Source organism: Periplaneta americana, chromosome 1 (assembly GCF_040183065.1).
Source record: "Periplaneta americana isolate PAMFEO1 chromosome 1, P.americana_PAMFEO1_priV1, whole genome shotgun sequence".
NCBI classification, from domain to species: domain Eukaryota; kingdom Metazoa; phylum Arthropoda; class Insecta; order Blattodea; family Blattidae; genus Periplaneta; species Periplaneta americana.
Genome location: NC_091117.1, coordinates 104,875,001 through 104,896,748, shown reverse-complemented (window position 1 = coordinate 104,896,748; position 21,748 = coordinate 104,875,001). Strand labels below are relative to the sequence as shown.

The 21,748-nt window shown below is 35.0% G+C and overlaps 1 protein-coding gene across 2 annotated transcripts in view; it reads left to right on the top strand.

The window, feature by feature from the left end:
- Window positions 1-2,222: 2,222 nt before the first annotated feature.
- The window catches only part of LOC138699440 (hemolymph lipopolysaccharide-binding protein-like), a 31,575-nt gene continuing 12,049 nt past the window's right edge, over window positions 2,223-21,748 (top strand). Inside the window, exons 1-5 of one of the 2 annotated variants that reach the window (XM_069825319.1) lie at window positions 2,248-2,311; window positions 3,161-3,331; window positions 8,232-8,389; window positions 11,632-11,755; window positions 13,287-13,562. In XM_069825319.1, the coding sequence (XP_069681420.1) occupies window positions 8,237-8,389; window positions 11,632-11,755; window positions 13,287-13,562 (553 nt within the window). In that variant the 5' untranslated portion in view covers window positions 2,248-2,311; window positions 3,161-3,331; window positions 8,232-8,236. Of the gene's footprint in view, window positions 2,312-3,160; window positions 3,332-8,231; window positions 8,390-11,631; window positions 11,756-13,286; window positions 13,563-21,748 lie in introns of both variants that reach the window. The other variant, XM_069825310.1, reaches the window with a different exon arrangement.

Below are 21,748 nucleotides of genomic sequence, written 5' to 3'. Positions count from 1 at the left end.
CGACGGATGCCTGCGTAATGGCAGCCCGCAAACTGGCCGGCATGTCACGCGTTTCGTTCCTGGTTTCCGGAACTAATTAAAACTTCTCGCTCAGCTTTCCTCATCAGTGGCGACTTTTATGACCCATCACCGTTACACTTTCCTCACACCATCAACACAGATCATGTCAGCTGTTGCTGTCTTCGTACAATTTGATGCACCGATTTCGGCCCTTGTACAAAGGTGGAGAACGAGTGCTTAACTGATGACACACTGAAGTTGACAGTTTGCTCCTCAGTTATCAACTATCACCAGGTCTCGTATGCTTTGTACAGGAGGTTATAAGTTACTTATAACTACTGCATATACACTATCTGTACGATTAATGACCAATTTTTAGTTTATTGAGCATGGTTTTATGTTGCATATAACTACATATTTTCGCCATTTTTTATGATTGCATCATACTTTCAATATTTTAATGCTTTTACGGCATATTTATAAGATTTACGAGTTTATTTTCGATCTTAAATCCTTTTTACCAACATTTCATCAGCTCATCAGGCGAATGAAAACAAGAAGGCAGTTGTATTACGAGTATGATTAGAGCCCAGTGTTCGGTCACATTGAACACATACCTGTACTTGCCTATTGTTTTGTGCAACATACGTGGCGGCAAGGACCCAACTACTGATACTGGACATATAAACTTGTACAGTCAGCCCACGAAAGAAATTATGTAATGTACTCATGTTCAAAACACTGTTATAGGAAAATATTTATTTTTACTTGGGTATTTAACGACGCTGTATCAATTACTAGGTTATTTAGCGTCAATGGGATTGGTGATAACGAGATGGTATTTGGCGAGATGAGGCAAAGGATTAGTCATAGATTACCTGACATTCGCCTTACGGTTGGGGAAAAACTCGTAAAAAACCCAACCAGGTAATCAATCCAACTCGCGGCCGAGCACAATTTCGCATCGACAGGCAAGCGCCTTAGCCGACTGAGCTACACCGGTGACTTTGTAGGAAATATTCACAGCTAAACAATGCCCCAATCTATCACGGAAAAAGTCCATTGTCTTTCTCACAGTTACATGACTGGTCTGTTCCATGTCATATCTACAATGCTTGATGATGTGAATGCTGCTTGAGTGTTGTCCACCAGCCTCTCCAATACTTTACGAGCACAACTATGCATCTTTAACAGATTTCCAGTTGCTAAAAATGTATCATGCCATTTCTTGATGTTTCATGAGTCAGTGAACCCCAGTTAAACATTTGCCTAAACTTTCTTTGCACCCTCACAATCAGTTTTATCTCAGAAAACCACAGCATCACCTTTGAAACATAACAGAATTAAATCTGATGAGTTTTCCAGTACCTGTTGCTTAGTTACGGTGTATTTCCGCAGACAAAACGATAGTTGGATCATTAAAAAAAACACTCATAATACCGGGGAGTAGTTTTATAAGGCAGATACAAAAATAGAAATTCTAAATTCTACAGTGAAACCATTATACTGCAAAATGCAACAAATCACTTACTTCTATACTTAAAATCCTGCGAAATCTTCACATTCGTTGTCTGAGGGAAAGAGTGAATGTTGAGAGTCGAATTCTTCTTCGTCATCAGTATTCCATAACAAATCATCCTCTGTGCCATCCATAGCGTTAGAAATTCCGAACTTCTTGAAGAATCTTATTACTGTTTTCACATTCACTTTTTTCCATGACGGCTGATAGTTGGGGGTCGTCTTAAAGGACAGATATAAGCTAAAACCATAATATTATGCTCGAAAGTTACAGCTCGTCATCGTATCTGCGGAAGTATGTATACGGTAAATCTTGAACTCTTACTTTTTACAGGAAATTGAAATCAGATACATTTGAAAAGAACACCATTTATTTTTGCAATATGGATTCACAAATTGAATATTTCCTGGCAAATTCTGACTGATGTTCAGTTTCAATTATAGATACGTAATGATGACAAAAGCATAGAGGTAATTTATGAGGGCTTGATTAGAGAACACACTATATACAACGAAATAATCATTTGCATATAAATCTGAATAAGGACATTGTGTATTTAATTCTTCTCTCCAATAATAATACTTTAATTAGATAATACTAAATCTCTCCACAACAAGATATAATAAGCGAATGGCTGTGAATCGCAGCTTATCCCTGTGTGAGAGGATTACAAGATCAATACTTACGCTGCCTTGTGTCCTATATAAACTATGGTGCTCTGCTGAAGGAATAAGAGTTTATGAAGTTTGAAGACAAGCTCCAGTGTACACTTACAACACAGCACTACTGAATGTAAGCAGAACTTTTTGAAGTAATGGATACAATGTAAATTGCAAATAATTTATCATTTTATATCTTATGTACAAACTATTACACTTTGAATAGTTTCTTGCTTGCTTCATTGAGATTAGTTTGTTGGTTGCTATTCAGGAAGACAACATTATGTAATGGGTTAGGTAGATGGATGGATGGATGGATGGATGGATGGATGGATGGGTGGGTGGGTGGGTGGGTTGGTCAATCAGTTCCTACAGACGAGCTAAGTAGACAGATAGATAAGCCGAATAAATGTTAAAAGTGGTGAAAAGGAATGAGGAAGGTAGATAGAGAAGGGGATCAGGTAGCAAGAAGTTAAATATTATTCCTCCACGGTTCGTTTGTAGTCATCTCTTGAGAAATCTTCCCAATCTTTACAGCCTTTCGAAATGTAATCGTAAATTAAATGTTGGCATTCGAAAAAGATCGACTCTTTGCATATCTATATTTTTCAGTTACTTTCGTAATTTTGAGTATAGTGAAGAATCGGTTCCATATTCAGTATTTTAGTATGATTACATTCTGTCCATATTCCAACGGCGTGCATTCTACAATTCTTCCCATAACTTTTATGTGGCCTGTTGTTAACCACCTTTGGTTGTATTGTATTACTCATGCAAATCTACTTGCCTATAAGGTAAAAATGGCCGAAAAGGATTTTGTATATTTTTGATCTGATATGGTTCTATATTATTTAGATTTACTATTATATCTGCCTTTTAAATCAATTTGTGGAGTTTAATCAGGGCTGTATATTATCGTCAAATTTTGAATTTATAAAAAGTCATACTTTACTCACATTTAAACAATTTATCTACTCTGCAGACCTAACAACCTCTTGATCTAGATTCGAATCCATGAATTTTCGTCTGACATTCTCTAAGCATTCCTGCGAAAATGGTGAAGATGAAGATGATGATGACGACGATGAAAACAACTACCGGTACTACAGGAATCCCAGAGCGAGGGTACTTTTGTGTTTAGAAACACACCACTGTGAGTTTAATAGGTCTAGTATATCTTCATAGTATGAAACCTACATTGCAGTCCAAATAATGAAATGTGTTTACTTGTTGATTTACTGCCAGGCTTTAGTTTAAGATATTTTAATCAGTGAATCAAAAGCTTATACGAAGTCACTAATAGTTAAATAGATCTCAACATTAAAATTTCTTAAGTTCACCTGCAAAATTTTTCAAGGTGAAATAGCTTTCACAGGAAAAGCAACCTTATTGAAAATCATTCCAATCTCCGCCAAATTTATCCTCATCACATCTAAAGATTATTTATAATTATAAAGAAATATTTTAATTACTGTATATATGTATAAATTTCACCTTGAATTAAGCAACTTGATCTCTCTCGAAATCGTTATTGTTTGTATCCTTTTATAAATGTATAAGAAAACTTCTTTCAGTCAGCTTTCTCGGGACATACACCATAACAAATTTAATTTATAAAATAAATCTATATAGGAAATCAATAGCATTATCACATCCTATAAAAAGTTCTATATCGAGTCTCTTCATAAACGTTTCAATTAGCCACCTTTGTGTTAACTATTATTAATTCAATAGTGATATAGATTTACGAACTGCTTTCTTCATAAAATTTACAAACTTTCAATAAGTCCAGTTTATATATATATATATATATATATATATATATATATATATATATTAACTTGATTAATACTCACTGATACAGAAATGATATGTTTGTGATAAAAGACTTAATATTCAGTTTTCCCTGATATGAATGGTTTCTTGTTTAAAATCCTGTAACTTGTTGTGATGTCTAAAATCGAGAAGCCTTTTCCTAGAAAATATGCCGAAGCCAAAGGCTGAACGAACGAAAGTGTGGCGTGAAAGAAAACGTGCAAGTAAACCGCCGAAAACTGAACCAAAAACCAAAAGGGGTAGAGTGAAACAAGTATGAAAGTCCAGAGCAAGAAAAATGCATTTTCTAATTTGTCTTCTAAACTTCGATTGAAAAGGATAAAGGATTTAGTGTATGTCCTCCACCGCCACTAATCAACTAGTGCAGTGTTTGATCGAACTTGTGTTAGTGGTTTACAAATAAATCGCAATTCACCATATAAATAAGCCTACTCTAAGTCAAATGGAAGTTCTCAAATATTTGTAGAGTAATATGAGCAATCAATTTGATGTTTTGTGCTTCATTTATTGTATCTTATTTTAGATAGGCCATTATAAACCAATTGTTTCATTTTTAAATTATAATATTATTGAGTATAAAAGTGTCAAATTTAACCCTCATTTATCGTCTCTCATTGTATGAACATTTTATGAAGATTTATTACTTATTAATTTATGAGTTTTAAGTGAAATTGAAAATACGTCAGATTTCCATTACAAGTTTCTGCCACATAACCGCCACAGTGGCTCATTACTAGTGTAGTATACTTATAAGCCAGGGTCCCGGGTTCAAGTCCTAATCTATCCTGAATTTATAACTTGTGTTGGACAAATCCGTGGTCCAAGCAACCAGTGATGTCGCCAGGATCAGAGCAAGGGGGGTGCGTATGAGGTGCGAGCTGTAAAAAATGGGGTGTGAGCTGTAAAAATGTGGTACATAAAAAAACCAAAATGTTCTCTCATGCACTTGCGTACATAATATACATCTGTTTATTATTATTATTATTATTATTATTATTATTATTATTATTATTATTATTATTATTATTATTATACAAAGTGAAGTGGCGTCCAACAAGTTAGCCTAGCTGGTCTAAAACCTAAAAAGCGTTCATGAATTTTGTCGTTCAGTAAAAACGAACGACGACAGATAACTGTTCACTTTTACTTACATCTTAGTTTCGTCTACCATAAATAGCAAAATAAATAGCGCTGTTTATTTGTTTGCTCACAACTTCAAGAGTAACACAAGCAATGACATTTAAGATTTCATTCTGAATTGATGGATGAGTATACTTAGCATTTTTTGGCCTTTCTTTTAGTTTGTTTTGTACAATGGGATTGTTTTTAGATATTAGCTGTGGTAACTCTAAACAATTTCCGCGCTTTTCATTATCTTGGGTTTCATTGTTGCCTCTCTGAGCGATACCTTGTATAGCAGTAAACCTGAGGATTTCTATTATTTGTCCAACATACGATTTTCTCGCACCTTAATTTCGTATGCTTAGCTTATCAAGGTCCCAACTGATGTTTGTGGAGCTCTTATTTTCATGCGTCTGTATTCCTCCCATGCAGCATAACTATTCTTATGTGATTCAACATTTTCATGTTTTTTATCTCTGTGTCGGCGGATAGTGCTTTTTTTCAGCTTTATTCCGCCCTTCGTTGTTAGAGACGAACAACGACCACTCTCAGTCGAAAAAAACGGCACGCGAAACAAAATGCAGCATCTTGGGAAACACTGTTCTCCAGCCAGGGGAACGTTTTAAACCATTCAGACTGGAAATTTTTCTCCTGCTTCCCAAATGTTCTTTTCGGGTATTCATTTAACACGAAATGTTGAGAACAGTCGGAAACTGATTCAGCTATATCGAGAGGGAAGCCCTTTTCACTCTCATTAAGCGCGAGTACATCATATTCTATCGCTTTCACTTCACTTTCAAATTCTTTTATAACATCTTCATCTTCACTTACTTTTCTTTGTTTCTGCGTAATTTTTTTTAATAAGTCCGAAATATTACGTTTTTGCCCGGTAGATATTATAACAGACTGTAGAATTTGTCTTTTTACAACCAAATCACTTATATCTTATAATTATAAACAAAATATTATTTAAACTAGTAACTCGTAGTACACACCTGTGGAGTAACGGCTAGCGCGTCTGGCCGCGAAACCAGGTGGCCCGGGTCCGATTCCCGGTTGGGGCAAGTTACTTGGTTGAGGTTTTTTCCGAGGTTTTCCCTCAACTCAATATGAGAAAATGCTGGGTAACTTTCGGTGTTGGACCCCGGACTCATTTCACCAGCATTATGACCTTCATCTCATTCAGACGCTAAATAACCTAGATGTTGATAAAGAATCGTAAAATAACCTACTAAAAAAAAAAGTAACTCGTAAGAACACACTCACTATGTTAGAAGTCAACTGCATACTGCACTGTCGCAATGATGGAAGATTTCCTCATAGGTACATTATTGTCATGATACGCGCTCAGTTCGTAACACAACTAATAAGACGTCATATGAAAATTCAAATTCATTTAATCTTCCTGAAACTTCACATACATTCTTGTTATTCTACGTAGATTATAGCCATGTTAATTTTATTTAATAAAAATGTTAAATATATTGAAAAATTATAATTAATTTAACGTATAGGTTTACCATCCGGGAATGTTCATTGTCGAGTCGACTGTATTGCACCGATACATATCAATGCTAACTGCGTTCAAGCAGATGTAACGCTATTTAGTGATGGAATAAAAACAAGATTAACGTTGATTTGAGTTTAAACTGTGAATCGTGTAAAATGTCAAATGTTATGTACAGTTTGAATAATGGCTAGTTTTTATTTCTCGCGTTCAATGAAATTTGTTTTACACACTTACAGGAATATGTTCGTTTTTTGTTCTTCAAAATAACTTATGCCTAGTATTTTTTTAATAAATTGCCCAAATCAGGGCTTTAAATAACCTTTGGGGTGCGGAAAGAATTGTTCCGATTTTTTATGGGGTGCTTGCGCACCCTTTCGCACCCCCCTAGCGACGTCCCTGCAAGCAATACATGTTTTCTCCGGAAACTTCGGTTTCCCTGTGACATCCAAATAACTCTCCATCATCATGATGAATGTAATGTAGATTCATCACCTGTGGTGCACCCTAAATAGTCTCTGACTAAGTGGACTACGTTTCTCGGCACTTGTGGCATGAATGAACACGCTCGTCGAGTCGGGGCGAATAATGGCAAGTCAACCCGGGAGAAGTCGCTACATAAAGTGTAGTTCGAATGGTCGCATACTCGGTATTTTTCCAAGACTAGCAAAGCACTGGATTGTTCTTGTTAAAACTTTTGAGAGGGATGAAATATCGAGCTGAAGGGAGAACACGTGTTTCTTAAGACTTGGGGCTTTCTTTTGATGTATCACAATATATAGTTTTATTGAAAAGAATGTTCATATCTGCTTTAATATTTCCCGGTCCTATCGTATTCAACTGGCTTTTCTACTGCAAATTACATGTTTTTATTTTATTTTATAAAATGGTAAGTTCTCTGGCGAAATATTTGTATTTAAGTAAAGGTTTAGGAACTTATAAATGGAATTGATATATTCGAAAAGCATAAAAGGCCAATGATTTTACGAAAATATGACAGTAATTATTTCATCATAACTCAGCTACTGGTCTGACAAATATTTTCTCTACATAGTACCTTGTATTTTTCGAAGAAAATTCTTATAGCAGGTAATAGTCAACACTAATAAAATCAGCTAGAGAGAGGGACAAACTTGCAACTCTTTCCATTTCGGTGTAATTGCCATTTGAATTTGATACTTAACAAAATGCTCCTGTAGCGATCTGCGCCAGGTTAAGAACCTTGGAATTGGACCAAAAAAACTAAACTAAATGTTTGCGTCACTTTTTATCCTTGTTTAGCTAAACTGTCCGCCAATTTGCTTACACAAATTACGGTATAAGGTACGAGTAATATTGAATATGCATATTGGAATAAATGTTTGTTTTCTTTTTACACACAGTATATTAGGCTAATATATTATAATCAAATCTTGAATATAAATAAAAAGGCTATGAAATGTAATGCGATATGTAACGTGAGAAATTTTTGCGAAACGCGTAAAACGTGTAATCATGTATAATGGGAAGATATGTGTCATTTTCTAGTTATTGTGATTCTAATATTCACAGGTATTTTTAAATGACATGCTTTCCTCCATGATTTTAGGAGTGATGTTGACTTTTTGCTTCATTCTCTGCTTTTTGCCATGGTGGGCAAGTGCTTACAGCAACATTGCGAATCCTGAATGCGAATCTTCTCGCTCGACGAACATGAAGTTAGCCATTGCTAATAAGCGGAATAAAACAGGACATTGGGTGTCTCAGGTTTGTACAAAACTTCTGTCAGCTATAATCTTAAGTATCAGTCTAACTATTTTTACGCCTATTTTATTTCTGTTTGGCACATCATTAGTCGGAGTCGCGCTCTGACCGCGCTTGGCGAGGTTGTAAGAGTGAAGCATAGCAGTGCACTCTTCAGTTCTGTATAGTACATTGATTTATAGTGAACTGAATATGAGTTCTAAAATTAATCGAGTTAATACTATGAAAGCAGCATTCAACAAGGAACAACAACGACCAACAGCAATAGAACTTCATCAGTGAATTGCAAAGTCTTTACAGGTACGAGAATCGGACTTGCAAGCTATTCAACTATGTAGTTAGTAAACAAAATGCGATTTATTTTAAATTTACCAGTAGCAGTGTTTGTGAAAATTATTTACGGGAAAATAAAGATACAACAACTATAAAATTGCTAAATGGGGATATTGTGTCAGTTACAATAACATAAGGAGATGACGACATGACTACTGTTAGGGTTTTTAACATTCTACCGGAAGAGTCAAACGACAGGATCACCAATCCATGAATGAATTATGGTAAAGTACAAACCATTGTTAATGAAAAATGGGCAAATAGATACCATTTCGCGGCCGATACCAGTATACGTATAGTACATGTCATGTCAGTTTAAAAACCTATTCCATCCTTCTTAATCATTTCTAACTATGAAGCATATGTTACATATGTAGGGCAAGAAAAAACTTGTTACCAATGTGGCAGTGGCAGTGTTTCGCATGTTCTTTCTCACTGACCCAACGTATTTTCCGTAAGGCCGTTACTGTATCTCCAAGCAGTGTTGCCAATTCAGCAGTTTTCCGCTAGATCTAGCGTTTTTCGGCGTTAGTTTAGCGGGTAAAATTTATGAAATTTGTATTGCTGATATAGGGATTTAGCGGGTATTTTAGCACTCACAGCGGCAAAATAATATAATTTTACATTGACAATATAGCAATTTAGCGGTTTCTGCACGGCTTCACAGCGGATTTTTAAGAATCGAATTGGCAATATTGGCTCCAAGACAGAAACTTCCTTTCAGTGATATACTTCAATCGCGACGGTATCACTTATTCACCGTCACATCGGAAGGTCCGGGATAAAACGTCCTGCCCAACACGAAATGTCCGATGTAGTACGCTGCCGGCCTAAGACAAGTGTGCGGAAAAGTGAATCGTAACAATGTATTGCCGTACGTGTACAGCAAAGAACTTATAACCAATAATGTGTTATGAAAAATAGCAGTTTCCATGTACGTATGCCAAAAACGATTATTTTCGTTAAACTTCCTTGTTTTGAAGGTACATAACAAAGACCTGACCACCTCTGTGGTGTAGGGGTCAGCATACTGATATCTTACACAGAGGGCCCAGGTTCGATTGCCGGTCGGTTGAATTTCCTGGTTGAGGTTTTTCATGGTTTTTCCTCAACCGTAAGACAAATGCCAGGAAATTTGGGCCACAGCATCCCTGAGTGTCACTGGCCTCATTCATTTCCGAAATCATATTCATAACAAATCAGTAATGCATATACAGTCGCCATCTGGTTCACAGCAATAGAACCAGTCTCAACAATAGTACACAGGCCTTCGGATTTCAACGAAAAGATTAACTCGCGATATGACCAAAGATGTTAAAGCGAGTGTAAATAACAGTGAGAGAGAAAAAAAATTAAGACCATTTGTAATGTTTGTATTCTTTGATAGCATTGTCATTTTTCTTTGTGATGTTCTCTATGGTATAACTGCTGTTTGAATAATGAACTTCATACATTGATTTCTGTCCGGCGTAGTCCGAGATTCGATTCCCGATATGGGCAATGAAAAAAATTATTTTCAGTCACAGAATTGGCTGTTCGTTGTCTTGTGATTGTCCTGTGATGTCTCAGTGGTGGTCCTGCGTCATATCGATTTCATGACCAAGGAGCTCCGCATTTGTGAGAAGCATAGTGTACGATCCAATGAATCTCCCTCCCCTATCCACACTGGTATGTAAGCCGGATAAAAGGGAATGCTAAGCAGAATAAGAAGGAAGAAAAGAAAAAGAGAAAGAAAGAAAGAAAGAAAGAAAGAAAGAAAGAAAGAAAGAAAGAAAGAAAGAAAGAAAGAAAGAAAGGAAGGAAGGAAGGAAGAAAAAAGACACTGACTTCTACCATCTTATATATTTTATACTATTTTACAATCTGTTTTTAAGTAGAAGTAGACAGTAGAGTAATTACATAATATTATGTTTGATAATTCGAACAACTCCTGGTCTCAATTATTTCGAATTATCGAGGTTACAGTTTATTCTCAGATTTTATCATCAGATTAATGTTGTTAGAGACTAATAGTTGCCTCTTCTATTGCATCCGTTACGACTGTTTTAACCCACAAAACAGGACTTCATATCTCTAACGCTTCAGAACTATTTCCGTTTTCAGAGTAATATTACTTCAGTTATCACTATCATCATAGCTATCTCTGTTGTTTTCTTGTATTAGCTCGATGAGAGCTCTATAGTGTTCTTTTGACCCTGTTGACCCTCTATAGGGCTTTAATTTAATTTGTATTATTTTCATCAGTGTTTGCAGTTCTTTTTGTATTTATATGTGCTCTCTGGTAGGATGGAAGAGAAGGCCTTATGGTCTTAATCCTGTCAGATTAAATAAATAAATAAATAAATAAATAAATAAATAAATAAATAAATAAATAAATAAATAAATAAATAAATAAGTAAATACTCATCTACACTAATGGGTGAGTTGTCTAGCTAGTTTAGTTTTTTTGAGCTAGTTAGGACCTCTCAGAGTAGGCGGCCATTCATATCTTGAGCAATATAACCTTGGAAAAGAAATATGCAAGTACCGAAACGTATCGAGTTTCAACATGTGCGACTCACGACAGGAAGAAGTTGGCTGTGAGATCAAACTGCGCATTCGCAGATTTGGTTAATAAAAACCTTAAACTAACCAAACCTAGCCTTCGTAGGTTCATATGCAAGATGTACATCCGGAGTACGAAGGGAACTTCTTGATTTGATCTCTAATGTGCACGCGAAAATAAATCCAGCTAAGGATCACGCTGACAATGCATGAGAAGTCCGCGAATGCGCAGTTTGATCTCACAGCCAAGTCCTTCCCGTTATGAGCCTCTCCTGTTTGAACACGTATAGCTAAAAACCGAAATTCCTTTTCTCAGCACAAGTACCGTAAAATATCTCTTGTTGTAACTGACATGGGATATTTTGTAGGTCTCGCTACGACATGGTATAAATGATCACGATATGTGGGATTTGGATGCTGATCAGACCATTGTGGCCTGCGAGGAAGAGGAGACCTTACTTATCGTGGCCACTGTTTCGGGAAAGATAACAGGTAATTCAATCCACAGCTCTTTATAACAAATCAGGACTACAGTGATCTCTTTTCAGATATTAAAAATTCAGCCCCTGTTGCTTTATTAAAATATATCTGGTACGTTCCATTCTTTTGTGACATTGAAAATATATTTTATTTACATTTTTTGAGATTCGATAAATTACGTAATTCAAAATATGTGTAAAAGAACTTCATTTTCCATTTGATAACTTTATAATCAGGGGATTTCACATAAGTATAAGGACAGGAATGAAACATCTCTTTCGAAGGGGTATCCTTAAACTTCTGGTAGAATCTGTGATTGGTATGTTGTGCTAACTTACAAATAAACTTTCTCGGACCAGCTTCTAAACAGGCATCTAACTCGTCCAATTTGTCTTCAGTAAGAACATGTCCGATCTTCATTCCTTATAGAGGTGACTCCGAATGTAAACAAATGCACATGTCTGAATATCATCCTATTGGCTGCAGGACAAAGAACCTCCTTTTGGCGCCTAGAACGCTAAGTTAATTATTAGTACTCAGTCTGAAAACATAATGTGCTCTACATTTTCGAAAACTTAATAGAAAATATGTTGTTTTTCTAAACACGGAAAAGAAGTATGAAGTAGTTGAAAAACTAATTATACTAAGTCTGCGAATAAAGAATGTAACTAGTTATAGGCGGGACGAGGACGTACCGTTTTTGGAAATGAGCGTGATAAGATAACACGCAGCTGCGTCACTACTCACGACATAACTCAAGTACAGGAGTTAGGAACATAGGAACCAATCAACGGTCGGGATTTTGCATTATGTTTGTTATTATGCGGAGTCCCTTTGTATGGAATGAAGCTTATGTTTAGTTTTCTTTTATTCAGCAGTGATATCGTTGCACGAAGTTTCGCTGCTAATATGTGAACTCATAGACCTACTAGATATGAGTGAATTTGAAAATTTTCTACTAAACTGTATTTGGCAACTTCTCCAATGTTTATGTTTAGCAAGAATATCACACACTTATAACCGAGTACATATTTCCACACAACAGAGTCACTGAAGCTACTGAGCTACTGATCGAGCACAGTCTGACTTCTTGGTGGGAATGAGAACTTGTCTGTATGCATGAGTCACGCGTTATCTGCGCAGTACTGTGTTTTCTCTTCGCCAGACACCTAGTATGTCAGACACCTTTTAGTATTCTAGTCACCTCTATTTCTTCGCCTCATCATGAAGACAGAATTAAACTTAGAAACATTGTAAAAAAATGTGTAGCATTATTTCTTAATTTATTTGCCGGAAATTAAAAGTTCCAATTCGAACGTCTCCTGATCTACCATTACTTTCTACGTGATTTAGAATAACGATTAGGTTTCACATGAATAAATTTAAGTACATTCAAATGACAAAAATACAGAGCATTCATTACATCCGTTATTATACTTAAATTTATGTAAACATTCACGGTAAAGATTGTGCAATTCTCCACTGTCAAATTGTCTGTTACACTAAATTTATATAAATACTAATTTTGTTATGCTTTCTGCAGGTGTGACTACAAAACCATCGCCCGGACCTGACTACGAGTTGATTCCAGGACTTGGTTATTATAAAATTCACACCAACATCAAATCATGGGGTGAGGCGGTGGAGGTTTGTTACTCAGAAGGTGCTCATCTCCTTATTTATAACTCCAACGACGAAGTAAAAGCAACGGAACATCTGTGGACCAAACATCCGAGCAACCTGAGTGGCTGGAGAAACTCCTGGATCCATATTGGCTTTCACGACATGTTTCAGGAAAGGAAATATGTTACAATATTTAGTAAGTCAGCTATATTAATTTAATATAAAGATAGTTTTCTGAATGGAGGATGATGTTTCTATAGTTCAACGAGACTGAAGCAGTGGCGGATTCAGGTTTCCAATGTCGGGGAGTGGACGGTAATGGGATTGGCAAAACTTAATCATAATGAAGAAACCTCAGTGATGGTTCGACAGGTTCCTCGGCCAACGCAAATCTGGGGACGGTTCGATTAGAAGGACCACTAAATTTCTGACATTTCTTACATTAATTATAAAGCACAGTGGACTCTTTTTAATTCGAACTCTAAGAGATATTTAAAAAAAACAGAGCTAAATTTACATGAAAAATTTCGTGCAGACATATTTGATTTGTTCAGGAGAAGTAAATAAAATATGTATATAAAGATAGACCCTTCACTTGTCATGAAGGCACTTTGGGGAGCATGGAGGTAGAGCCCCATGCTTTTTCGACTTCTGCACTAGAATGAGGTGGTGTGGTCGGCACCAAGCTCTGTCCGCCTTTTACTCGCGGGAAATATCCGATATTCAATTTGGTAAGAGGCTGAGTGAACCTGAGGGACGTTCTGGAAGTTTGGGAAGAAGAAAATTCCGTCACCATCCGGGATCGAACCCCGGACCTTCCTTCCCGTAGCCAGTTGCTATACAAACTGAGCTACCCGGCCGTCTCCAAAAAGTATCTACTGTATACAGAGTGTATCTATATATGTGTCCATAAATGTGGGGGGTATTTCTGACACCAAAACATAACAGATTCATATGAACATGGGTCCGCAAACCTTCGTTAGGGAGTTATGAAAGGAATTTCCTGTAGTGACTCCTGATTATGTAATCCACCTCAAACTTGCATTTTTCCCACTTTCTTCATTACAGTTGATCATGACATTTGTTTTGTTTTGTCTGATTGCCTTTTGTTCCGTTTTGTGTCATTCACAGTAACATTCATCACATCACAAAATGTATTCAGAGAGAGAAATGACGGATATGCACTACATTTATGGCCTAGCAGATGGGAATATGGTAGCAAATTTCATCAAATCTGTAACATCTCAGGACATTTGCACATAGTACGGCAAAGCATGGATCGCAGGCTCAGTGCATGCATCGAAGCAGGAGGAGGTCACTTTGAGCAATTTTTGTAAATGTGTGTTGTTAAACGTATCACATGTACCAATACCAAAAAACCCATAACTCCCTAACGATTGGTTTGCGGACCCATGCCCATATGAACTTTTTGTTATGGTTTGGTATCAGGAATACGTCTATACATTTATGGACACATACATAGATACACTCTGATATACAGAGTGACTGTAAGTAATATCATTAATTACAGGGGGTTATTCTTTGAGATATTTCAAAGAAACAAATTTAATAGTCTACAATTTTGCTCGTCTTTACTTCCTTTTCGAGATAATAATTTTTATATGAAAAATTTCATAGCGTGTTTTGGGAAAGTCATTGATTTAATTCCCAATATGCTCAGTCAATTTAAGAGAGCAGTGTGTTATTATAATAAATGATTGAAAGAATTTTAGTTTTGTTCTATGTGTGTGCAGAAATTTGATCCGAAGAAATGTAACACAATAAAATTCCTTTTGAGAACAAAAAGTTACATTTGTTCTTCGATTCTTTAAAATGCAAAATGCGCGTAGATAGACTATAAATAAACCTAGTTATTGTCCCAAAAAACTTTAAAAAAATATAAAATAAATATTCATAAATTGAACATACACGTTTGTATAAACAAAACTAACAGTCTCCACGGTGATATAGCAGCTAGAGCATTAGATTTATAATCCTGAGGACTCAGGTTCAATCCCCAGTGTACCTCCGATTTATAACATTTGTTGGGCAAGGCCATGGTCCAGGTCCACAGCGGTTTTCTCCCCCTGTGGCATTCCAAGAAATAATAATAATTATTATTAATTATTTTTATTATTATTACTATTATTATTATTATTATTATTATTATTATTATTATTATTATTATTATTATTATACAATTTATAAAACAGTTATATTACCGGTTGTTCTGTATGGTTGTGAAACTTGGACTCTCACTTTGAGAGAGGAACAGAAATTAAGGGTGTTTGAGAATAAGGTTCTTAGGAATATATTTGGGGCTAAGGGTACGGCCACACGGGCTACATTTGTCGCAGGTTTTCTGCTACAAATGAAGCTGCCGTAATTGTCGCAAAATGGGTGGCCACACGGGCGCTACAATTACTGCTAGTTTCTGCGTTAAATGTCGCTACGTGTGGCCACATGACATGCCACACGTAGCGACATTTGTAGCAACTTTCTGCGACAAATGTAGCTGGAATTATAGACCGCATTGAGTTAAATGGAAGCGGCCACACGGAGCAGTAAGTGTAGCAAGTTTGGCGCCGTCTGACATGTTAAGTCTATTCGTGACCAATAATTTCCCACCTTAAACGAATTAACATTGTTGTTAGTTACTGGGAATTTCTTATTATAAAATCCATATTTTTAAACTTTAAATTTATATTAATATTTATTTCCGCTTTACTAATTCCCAGAGGAGACTCAGCGAGTCAAAGAATACACATGTCAAAAGACTTTTACCTACTAACTGACAATACATAAAGAATAAATATCATGCAAAAGAAAACAAAAAAAATTGTAATAAAAGTAAAAACAACCGTGTGAAATGAATGGTTATGATTTAATTTTTTAGGAATGAGACAGAAAGCGAAAATCAAATGTCATGTAAAGGACACACAGATTAAGACTTTAAAAAGAGTGAAATAACAAATCAAAGTTATTCATTTTACAGTAGAGAATTACAATAATTTAGCGCAATGTAAATTTACAAATGCGTATGGATACACGCGTAAGCTAATTTTAAATACTATTTTCTTAATCTTATTTCTGTTTTTTTTGTTACTTCACCAGAAGTTACAGATTACACATGCTCTTCCCTTTCCAATACATGAATTTCTGAAGCATCTCCAAGTAAAAAGGAGTTTTAAACATGATCCAAAACACAACTCAAAGAGGCAATCTGTTTGTAACATATTTGAGAGATGTCTTGTAAAAGAATTGTGTATTTTTTTTACCAAATGAAGTCGCTGTGAAGGGTTTACTGGTACGCTATTGTACAGATTTTATTATCGAAGGAAAACTTTGGTCGAAAATGAAAGAAAAAAAATGTGTACTCTCAAACAACGGTATTTTGAAAAGAGTCTAAGTAAACACATCTAACATAAAAGTTCTCTTTTTCTTGGTTTTGCAGAATTCTTATTGGACGTTGCGGCAATTTAAACTTGACTCTTACATCCCAAAATACAACTCAAAGTGGAAATGTCTTTATAACACAATAATATTTATAAACAATATTGATTTGTGATGTCTGTCTTGCAAAAGAATTGTACGTTTTTTTTTACCAAACAAATTGCTGTGAACGGCTTGCTAGAACGCTTTTGTATACATTTTATTATTGAAGAATTCTTTAGGTCGAAATTGAAAGAAGAAAAATGTATGTACTTTTTAAAGAAAGATATTTTGAAGAGAGTTAAAAAATAGGAAACTTAGCCTGGACTATACGTAAGCGAAGCAATATTTATTGGCAACTTATTGTTAGTAACAAAATTTGTTATATATATTGGCATCGTATTGTTATAATTCTGTCATGATAATAATTTCCCATCTAAAAATCAATCTCTCTCTCTACTTCACTCCCGCATAAACACAAGTTAATTCTGTTGTTATGATTACATATACATACTGAGAATTTCAACCATTAAAAAAACGGGTTTTCCTTCAAATTTGAGAATGCCTTTCTCCCATTGTAGGCCTACATCTTATCCTATAGAAAACAGAGTTTACGTCCTCTTAAATATGATAGATCACGTTTTTCAGATTATTAAATTTCGGGGGAGGGGGAAACTGAAATGTGAATCTTAGGGTATGTTACAGTTTCATGTCTCATAAAGTTTTTTTACCAACAAAAGAAAGTTTTAACGCTAAAAGATAAGCTGGGTGGTACAAATTGCGATATCTTATAGCTAATTCGAGAGACAAATTTCACTGCACTCATCAATGTCACTTGTTTTATTTTTAAATACATTAAGCCTGAATAAAATGCCAAGGTGTTGTATGCCTGGCTGCAAATTCAATTACCAGAAAGGAACTTAGTGGCGATATTTACTTTCCTTCTGGTGAAGTAACAAAAAAACAGGAGTAAGATTAAGAAAATAGCATTTAAAATTAGCTTACGCGTGTATCCATACGCATTTGTAAATTTACATTGCGCTAAATTATTGTAATTCTGTACTGTAAAATGAATAACTTTGATTTGTTATTTCACTCTTTTTAAAGTCTTAATCTGTGCGTCTTTACATGACATTTGATTTTCGCTTTCTATCTCATTCCTAAAAAATTAAAGCATAAACATTCATTTTACACGTATGTTTGTACTTTTATTATAATTTTTTTGTTTTCTTTTGCATGATATTTATTCTTTATTTATTGTCAGTTAGTAGATAAAAGTCTTTTGACATGTATATTCTTTGACTCACTGGGTCTCCTCTGGGAATTAGTAAAGCGGAAATAAATATTAATATAAATTTAAAGTTTAAAAAATATGGACTTCATAATAAGAAATTCCCAGTAACTAACAACAATGTTAATTCGTTTAAGGTGGGAAATTATTGGTCACGAATAGACCTAACATGTCAGACGGCGCCAAAACTTGCTACACTCACTATTCCGTGTGGCCGCTTCCATTTAACTGAATGCAGTCTATAATTCCAGCTACATTTGTCGCAGAAAGTTGCATTGAGTTAAATGGAAGCGGCCACACGGAGCAGTAAGTGTAGCAAGTTTGGCGCCGTCTGACATGAGGTCTATTCGTGACCAATAATTTCCCACCTTAAACGAATTAACATTGTTGTAGGTTACTGGGAATTTCTTATTATGAAATCCATATTTTTTAAACATTAAATTTGTTTTAATATTTATTTCCGCTTTACTAATTCCCAGAGGAGACTCAGCGAGTCAAAGAACATACATGTCAAAAGACTTTTACCTACTAACTGACAATACATAAAGAATAAATATCATGCAAAAGAAAACAAAAAAATTGTAATAAAAGTACAAACAACCGTGTAAAATGAATGGTTATGCTTTAATTTTTTAGGAATGAGATAGAAAGCGAAAATCAAATGTCATGTAAAGGACACACAGATTAAGACTTCAAAAAGAGTGAAATAACAAATCAAAGTTATTCATTTTACAGTAGAGAATTACAATATTTTAGCGCAATATAAATTTACAAATGCGTATGGATACACGCGTAAGCTAATTTTAAATACTATTCTCTTAATCTTATTTCTGTTTTTTTGTTACTTCACCAGAAGTTACAGATTACACATGCTCTTCCCTTTCCAATACATGAATTTCTGAAGCATCTCCAAGTAAAAAGGAGTTTTAAACATGACCCAAAACACAACTCAAAGAGGCAATCTGTTTGTAACATATTTGAGAGATGTCTTGTAAAAAGAATTGTGTCTTTTTTTTACCAAATGAAGTCGCTGTGAAGGGTGTACTGGTACGCTATTATGTAGATTTTATTATTGAAGGAAACCTTTGGTCGAAAATGAAAGAAAAAAAAATGTGTACTCTCAAAGAACGGTATTTTGAAAAGAGTCTAAGTAAACACATCTATCATAAAAGTTCTCTTTTTCTTGGTTTTGCAGAATTCTTATTGGACGTTGCGGCAATTTAAACTTGACCCTTATATCCCAAAATACAACTCAAAGTGGAAATGTCTTTATAACACAATAATATTTATAAACAATACTGATTTGTGGGGTCTGTCCTGCAAAAGAATTGTACGTTTTTTTTACCAAACAAATTGCTGTGAACGGCTTGCTAAAACGCTTTTGTATATATTTTATTATTGAAGAATTCTTTATGTCGAAATTGAAAGAAGAAAAATGTATGTACTTTTCAAAGAAAGATATTTTGAAGAGAGTTAAAAAAATAGGGAACTTAGCCTGGACTATACATAAGCGAAGCAATATTTATTGGCACCGTATTGTTAGTAACAAAATTTGTTATATATATTGGCATCGTATTGTTATAAATCTGTCATGATAATAATTTCCCATCTAAAAGTCAATCTCCCTCTCTACTTCACTCCCGCATAAACACAAGTTAATTCTGTTGTTATGATTACATATACATACTGAGAATTTCAACCATTAAAAGAACGCATTTTCCTTCAAATTTCAGAATGTCTTTCTCCCATTGTAGGCCTACATCTTATCCTATAGAAAAAAAGAGTTTACGTCCTCTTAAACATGATAGATAACGTTTTTCAGATTACTAAATTTCGGGGGAGGGGGAAACTGAAATGTGAATCTTAGAGTATGTTACAGTTTCATGTCTCATAAAGTTTTTTTTACCAACAAAAGAAAATTTTAACGCTAAAAGATAAGCGGGATGCTACAAATTGCGATATCTTATAAATAATTCAAGAGACAAATTTCACTGCACCCATCAATGTCACTTGTTTTACTTTTAAATACATTAAGCCTGAATAAAATGCCAAGGTGTTGTATGCCTGGCTGCAAATTCAATTACCAGAAAGGAACTTAGTGGCGATATTTACTTTCCTTCTGGTGAAGTAACAAAAAACAGGAGTAAGATTAAGAAAATAGTATTTAAAATTAGCTTACGCGTGTATCCATACGCATTTGTAAATTTACATTGCGCTAAATTATTGTAATTCTCTACTGTAAAATGAATAACTTTGATTTGTTATTTCACTCTTTTTAAAGTCTTAATCTGTGTGTCCTTTACATGACATTTGATTTTCGCTTTCTATCTCATTCCTAAAAAATTAAAGCATAAACATTCATTTTACACGGTTGTTTGTACTTTTATTACAATTTTTTTGTTTTCTTTTGCATGATATTTATTCTTTATTTATTGTCAGTTAGTAGATAAAAGTCTTTTGACATGTATATTCTTTGACTCACTGAGTCTCCTCTGGGAATTAGTAAAGCGGAAATAAATATTAATATAAATTTAAAGTTTAAAAAATATGGATTTCATAATAAGAAATTCCCAGTAACTAACAACAATGTTAATTCGTTTAGGCTGGAAAATTATTGGTCACGAATAGACCTCATGTCAGTCGGCGCCAAACTTGCTACACTTACTGCTCCGTGTGGCCGCTTCCATTTAACTGAATGCGGTCTACAATTCCAGCTACATTTGTCGCAGAAAGTTGCTACAAATGTAGCTGCACGTGTAGCCACCCATGTCGCTACGTGTGGCCACCCAACAGCAGTAAATGTCGCAGAAAAAATGGACCCGGACCCATTCGAGTTGCGACACGACCTTGGGATGCGCCAAACTTGCTACATTTACTGCTCCGTGTGGCCGCTTCCATTTAACTCAATGCTGCCTATAATTCCAGCTACATTTGTCGCAGGTTTTCTGCTACAAATGAAGCTGCCGTAATTGTCGCAAAGTGGGTGGCCACACGGGCGCTACAATTACTGCTAGTTTCTGCGTTAAATGTCGCTACGTGTGGCCACATGACATGCCACACGTAGCGACATTTGTAGCAACTTTCTGCGACAAATGTAGCTGGAATTATAGACCGCATTGAGTTAAATGGAAGCGGCCACACGGAGCAGTAAGTGTAGCAAGTTTGGCGCCGTCTGACATGTTAGGTCTATTCGTGACCAATAATTTCCCACCTTAAACGAATTAACATTGTTGTTAGTTACTGGGAATTTCTTATTATAAAATCCATATTTTTAAACTTTAAATTTATATTAATATTTATTTCCGCTTTACTAATTCCCAGAGGAGACCCAGCGAGTCAAAGAACATACATGTCAAAAAACTTTTATCTACTAACTGACAATAAATAAAGAATAAATATCATGCAAAAGAAAACAAAAAAATTGTAATAAAAGTACAAACAACCGTGTAAAATAAATGGTTATGCTTTAATTTTTTAGGAATGAGATAGAAAGCGAAAATCAAATGTCATGTAAAGAACACACAGATTAAGACTTTAAAAAGAGTGAAATAACAAATCAAAGTTATTCATTTTACAGTACAGAATTATAATAATTTAGCGCAATGTAAATTTACAAATGCGTATGGATACACGCGTAAGCTAATTTTAAATACTATTCT